Here is a 6,170-nt window from a genome sequence, read left to right on the forward strand (position 1 = left end):
ATAAGTAATATTTTTATATTTTTATATTTTTAATATGTGAACAGTAAATCCGGTTCAATTCGGTTGAATCCGATTGAACCAGTAACCCAGTACCTCAACCGGTTTGATGACTGGTCCGAGTTTTAAAAAACTGCTTTCAATACCATTTACTCCATTCTCATTGATTAAATGAACAAACTTACGGTTATTGGTTGAGATGACCTCTTCTAAAAAATTATAAAGCTCTACATCACATAACTGACATTTCAACTCAATCGTACCGGGCCTTTAATTAGGCCAAATGGACAAAGTCAAGCACCTAATCCACACGAAGCCCCGACCCGACACCCGAGTCCAGCCTATGCAAACCATGTAGTAATAGAAGCACGTATTTGAACAAAACTTCAATTGCAATTTTTAATCTGTAACTGCTGTATAAGTTAGCTAATGACAATGTTAAAGTGAAAAAAAAAAAAAAAAAAATATTAGAATTTTTGTGTGCCCTGTGGCCTGATTCCACCAGAACCACATTAAATTAGAGGCATACCAAAAATGTAAATGTACAAATTCCTGGAACGTGTGAAATCTAAGGCCTTAACACACAACTATAAGTTTCCACCTTCACCAAGCAAAGCCATAAGGACCCTGGATAACGTGCAAAATCTCTCATAAAGCCATAAGTTACTCGGTTATTCAGCACCAACAAAACCATGGCATTGTGCTAAAGCCTAACGGGCAATCCAAAGTTGTGGAATGTCTTGATAGTTCCATCACAACTAGCTGCCACAATTGATACTCCCCATGTTTCTGATAAACTTGTGTCATGGTAAGTATCTGTGTAACATAACTGTCGGTGATCATATTCATCTTCTGCAAGAGGTAAATCCAAGATGGGAAGTTTCTCCTCGGGCCATGTCATGGAACCTCTGGATGTACCATCAGTGGAGAACCAATTACCAAGAGAAAAACGTTCTGAGTCTCCTCTACCTTCAGAAGCAACCTCTAGTTTGGTTTGCATATTTGAAGAACAGTGGGAAAAGTTACTGCTAGAGCCCCTTTGATCTGCTTTCATGCCTGACCAAGGTATTGCAACAGTAACATCCTTGGAGAAAAAGTACTCACATGAGTAATCAGATTTTATCTGTTTGGAAGAAGCATGCCCCAAGTCATTGAAGTTCCAAATATACACATGGGAGTCTTCTCCAACCGAAATTATATGTTTCCCACTTGATGTAAATGAACCAGACATCTGACTTCCTGACTTAGAAAGTCCTGTAAGAAGTAGTAAACTTAACTGATTGAGAATTTTTCATGCAAGCCAATCAATAAGCATATACATAGTGGAAACCAATACTATCTTAAATTTATTAATGTTCCAGTGGATACACAGTTATATACATATGCCATACTATCTATTAACTAATCAAACAATGATATGACAAAACTGATTTAAAGGTACAAATATAAAAAACAGAATGAAGATAGACATTAACAGAATTACAGAGGCTGAACCTTATATTATCGAATATAAATCAATAAAACCTCTGGATACAACAAAAAATGTTACACCTAAAAAGTTATTAGATGTTTTTAATTATTTAAAAAATATGACAAAGCCTATCATCATGCCAAGGTAACAAACAAACCACAAAAAATATGCTAATATAAAATATTCTATTTATGCCAATAACACGATTTCAATTAAGATAACAAGACACAAATTATTCTCCCATTAATGACTCAACAGTCAACACTGTATCGTACCTCTGTATTTTTGAACAAGCTCAATGCCATCAAATATGCGAATTTTGGAGTCTTCTGATGTGACCATAATTCTCTGAGAGTTTTTTTGGCAGAACTGCAATGGATCAAGGGTGTTAAAATGTTAATAGATGAAGTACAAAGCATTTTAGAAGTAAATAATTTCTAGATTGAAACCTGAATGCCAGTAATCTTGTTTCCTGATGCTTTCTTCTTTCCATGGACATCTATCTGTGCCTCCAGCTGGAAAATGTTTCCTAAATCATTAGAAATCCAAGTTAGACACTTCTTTTGATTTGAAGTCCCTTTGTTTTATCTTTTGTAAGGAGGGTTCATGACTAGAGTAACTGGTAAACCACAAGTACATACCTGAAGCAACATAAAAGCGACAAGTGCCTGTTATAGAACCAACTACAAATCCCTGCATGTGTAATAGACAAAAGTTGATCAATCTCATGGACACAAGTTTCCAGAGTCAAAATATGTAAAAACACAAAATCATGAAAAGATTCAGTCAAGTATTCATGGCATACTTTCCCATCTTGCTGATAACTTATAGCACTTATGATATCTCGAACATCTGCCCAGTCAACAACTCGCTCTTCATGTATCCCCCATATTCGAACTTTACCATCAATGGACCCACTGATGAAGTAATTTTCATCAACAGGGTTGAATTGGATGCATGTCACTGCTTCCATTAAAAGTAGAGACATGGTAATGTTTCAAATTATGAGTATGAACAAGCATATGCTTCAAAAAAAAATTTAACAAATTAAAACTATGGTTATGAGAAATATTACCATAGTCATTGTGATGGAAAACACTTAAACATTTGTCACAACCAATTTTCCACAACCTGACCGTTTTATCCATAGACGATGAGAGGAGAATCTGCAACAAGTATTTATATCAGCTCAAAGAAAACAAAAATTGCAAGCAGAGCAAACAGAACAGAACAGATTGCAGGATTGGAGTGGGGGGAATAACAAGCTTCTGCAAGTTAAACTCACATCAGAATTAGACCAAGCCAAATCCAAGACATCACTGGAATGACCAAAAAATTCTTGCAGAGGTGATTCCTCAATTTGAAAAATATTATTTGGAAGGAAAATGAAGGATTGGCTTGAGTTTTTCTTCCAACGACAAGAGTTGTCATGTTTCACTTTGCTAGCAGTACAGTCATCTACGGTGAAACAATTACTGGATGTATCCAGTAACATAACACGCCATATGCGCACAACACCATCTTCACCTCCACTTGCTAAATACTTACCATTGGGACTAAATTTCATAGTCCAGATTAGGCCTTTGTGCGCTCGAATCTCTTGTCCATTGTATAGCCCACTGAACTCCAGCCACTTCTTATTATACTGTCTTACCTTTATTCTACGAGTTTTATTTGTCCCTGTATTGAATTTTGGTCTAACTATTCCTTTAACACCTTTCCTTATGTTGTTTACAAAGCGCTTCCACCAGTTTTTCCTTTTCTTTTTACTATTATCAAAATCCTGAAACTCCTCTTGGGCCTCAGTTTCTGTGTGTCCGAGCTCATGCATTTTCCCTTGAAAATTTGCATCTGGTTCATCTTGGGGACACCCTCTCAGTTCATCCAACAAGACTTTATGAACAGAAGCTGCTTTCTCAGATACTTGTTCATTAGGCGAAATGCAAGAATTTGAGACTGCTCCACTGCATTCCCTGATCCTCTCCAGTCCCGAGTTCATGGATGAGTCACCAAAGCTCATCATTTTCTTCTGTGAACAAACCTTTGAAGAAGTATCAGCTAAACCCATATCTTGCAGAAAACGTTCCCGTCTGTCCTTCACGCTAACAGGTTCATTCACCCAAATATCATAATTATCACAACCACGCCTATCAGAACCAAACTCTTCTTTGACCAAACTAAAATCTTGAGCTGGCAAACTATCCACTGAATCGAAGAATACATCAATATCTTCATCATCAGAGGTCAGCATATCTTATACAGTAGAGACAAACCTTCCACATGAAAATCTCACTTCAAAAGTTCCAACTCTCCCCCCCAGTATCAATCCACAACTTTTCAACACCTTAAAATTGGGAATTCCCAATAAAGGCGCCAACTTTCTCTCGCCAATTATGCAAAAACCAATAGAATATTAAATGTTACAAGTGAGAAACATGGGCTAAGTGCGAGGAACCAACCAACCACCAATGATAACAGTTTATTTGCATGTTGGAAACCTCCCAACACTAAAAGAATACTAATTAACAATTCCACAAACCCAAATAGACTATATAGAATAATCAAATACAAAGAAGAAACGAAGGCCAAGCTTTGAGTTCAAAAAGTGAAGACTATACCAGGCTCATATGTCGTTGTCAAGTCAAACAATACCAAAATTCAACATGATCACCGACCCTCCAGTTATCACGGCCCTATCCACCACACCAACCACCAAATATAAAACAAAACCCAAAGCAAAGCTCTTCAACAAGTGCTCTGCATTGAACCCAACAACAGCAGCTAAATGGCCGGCCAAAAACCAAACCACCTTAGGTTACAAATGTCTGTGAATGACTGAGACCCCTCTAGATCTAGATTTTAGGATTGAAGATTGCCAAAGCACACGAGCGGCGCTAGTGTTCTGCCTCTGAAAAAATTGTAACTCCCTATCTTTTCTTGCCTTTACATGCTTCGTAATTATCGCCTATAATCTGTGACATCAGATTAACATTATATTCAGAAACTGAAAAAAAAAAAAAAAAAAAAAGGCAAGATTTTTTAAAATTTGTTTCCATTTCCAGAGAATAATTTTATTATTCCAAATGTAGACAAAGTTGATCAAACGTACGTTATGGACGGCCCCGACTCCCCAATAAATCAAAAATTGAAAATCAGATAGAGAAGAGAGAGAATTATCAATCATCGTTTCTGGGACAAGCACTTGCTGCAAAAGCTCTCAACTTTAAGCTAGTCTATGCTGTTTTCTGGGAATTGAAAGCTACGAGCTAAAAGTGGCATTGATTGATTACTAACAAAGCGTTATTGTTTTAAGAAGCATTGATTGCTATTACAGCACTAGTAGACACAACTACAGATAAGGAAGAGAGATATGTATATATTGTTGAGAAGATGAAAGCGATAACTCGCAACTCTAAGGTCCATTAGGGGGTCCTAGGTGCCCACTTTGGACCCTGTAGGCCTTCCTTATTACAGCTACACACCCACCATTCCTCTGCATTGCAGTTCACATTTCAATTTTCTTGGGCTTCGTTTTTTCAGTGTATGTTTTTGCTTGCACCATTAATGAGGAGGGCTTGATGGTATTCTTGTAGTGAACCTAGCTTTTTAGGTTATAGGCTCTATCTACTACATCTCATAGCCCCCTCTCTTATGCCTATTTGGGTATGTTATGTTTTTTAATTTTTTTTTTTTAGTTTTTCATATTATTATGTAAATGGAGGAACAAGGAGAAAGAAAAAGTTGACAAGAGACTTGTTTAAAGACAAAGGAATGGTATATTGTTATGCTTTTTCAGTACCTTGTTGTTGGCTTCATATATCAATGACATAAAAAGGTTGCCACTTTCTATCACCCACAGGTATTAGTTCTTGGAAGGCCAATCTTGATTTCACTCTCTCTGCTGCACAAGGAGTTTTTTTTTTTCAGAAATGAAAAAAAAAAGCTTTTCTTTTTCTTTTTTTCAAAATTGAGTTTGCCCTTGTTGGTGAGGAACAAACCGCAAGAAGAAACTCACATGATCCAATTGAAACGACAGAAGAGTGTGGATGGCGGGGACCCGAGGTGGTGTACTGCAGAAGAAGGTTAAAGGGAAGAGAGAAGGTGGTGGTGGTGGTGGATGACATGTGTTTGATGGAAGAAAAGAAGAAGAAGAAGAAAAAAAATAAAAAAAATATGATGAGATAGATCATAGTCTATACATCATTATTAGCACTTAGCATCCATCGAAGCTTCCAAAAACCTCCACTGTCACACTCTTCTAGTCACCGTTTCAATGTCCCCTCACGCATTTACACCCCTTTATTTCACGTCAATTTTCTGTGCAAATTCGAGAGAGTTCATTGTTACCTGGTTGCATTACAAGTGATAGCCTCTCACAGTTTACTGAGATATCTCCACTTGAATCCTCGCAGCTAAGGAAGAAAAAAAAATCCCACCATTGCACAATAGATTATTAAGGTGTGTTTGTTAATGTAATCTTGAAATATTACTGCGCATTTGAAAGTGGATAAATAGTTTCTTCATATTTGGTAGAGGTTATTTAAAAATTTATCTAGCTAACCTATTTGCTTAGTAATTGAACTTTGTATGCAAAATTGGACCAAAAATATGGTGTTCAAATGCTATTTGGAGGGTGATATTTGAGTGATAGCTAGTTAAGTGAAAAAAGTGAACACGAGATATGTCAAAATTATCTTTCGAT

At 36.7% G+C, this 6,170-nt stretch overlaps 1 protein-coding gene across 4 annotated transcripts; it reads right to left on the reverse strand.

The window, feature by feature from the left end:
• Positions 1-410: 410 nt before the first annotated feature.
• Positions 411-5,583, reverse strand: LOC133290724 (uncharacterized). 4 transcript variants are annotated; one of them, XM_061488874.1, is made up of 10 exons: positions 5,484-5,583; positions 5,268-5,369; positions 3,742-4,440; positions 2,754-3,673; positions 2,544-2,634; positions 2,274-2,431; positions 2,110-2,161; positions 1,918-1,997; positions 1,744-1,837; positions 411-1,251 (listed from the first exon to the last, which is right to left on the reverse strand). In XM_061488874.1, the coding sequence occupies exons 4-10, from the start codon at positions 3,534-3,536 to the stop codon at positions 701-703; spliced, it is 1,809 nt and encodes a 602-aa protein (XP_061344858.1). In that variant the 5' UTR covers positions 3,537-3,673; positions 3,742-4,440; positions 5,268-5,369; positions 5,484-5,583; the 3' UTR covers positions 411-700. The 4 variants fall into 4 exon arrangements, with proteins under 4 accessions (XP_061344858.1, XP_061344857.1, XP_061344848.1 ...); XM_061488873.1 differs by having other exon boundaries at positions 411-1,268; positions 1,734-1,837; positions 2,754-2,876; positions 2,931-4,440; XM_061488864.1 differs by having other exon boundaries at positions 2,754-4,440.
• Between the last annotated feature and the right edge of the window lie 587 nt (positions 5,584-6,170).

The sequence above is a fragment of the Gastrolobium bilobum genome, unplaced genomic scaffold, assembly GCF_033153095.1.
Source record: "Gastrolobium bilobum isolate Gb01-03AN ecotype WA unplaced genomic scaffold, APGP_CSIRO_Gbil_v1 utg4377, whole genome shotgun sequence".
Lineage (NCBI taxonomy): Eukaryota > Viridiplantae > Streptophyta > Magnoliopsida > Fabales > Fabaceae > Gastrolobium > Gastrolobium bilobum.

What these genes read in the sequence shown, in the direction of transcription:
- LOC133290724 (XM_061488864.1), bottom strand. Translation starts at nt 3,719, where the DNA reads ATGCTGACCTCTGATGATGAAGATATTGATGTATTCTTCGATTCAGTG. An exon ending in TTTCCATCACAATGACTATG is followed by an intron (nt 2,432 to 2,543) that starts GTAATATTTCTC and finishes TAATGGAAGCAG; the next exon opens with TGACATGCATCCAATTCAAC. An exon ending in ACAAGATTACTGGCATTCAG is followed by an intron (nt 1,838 to 1,917) that starts GTTTCAATCTAG and finishes GATCCATTGCAG; the next exon opens with TTCTGCCAAAAAAACTCTCA.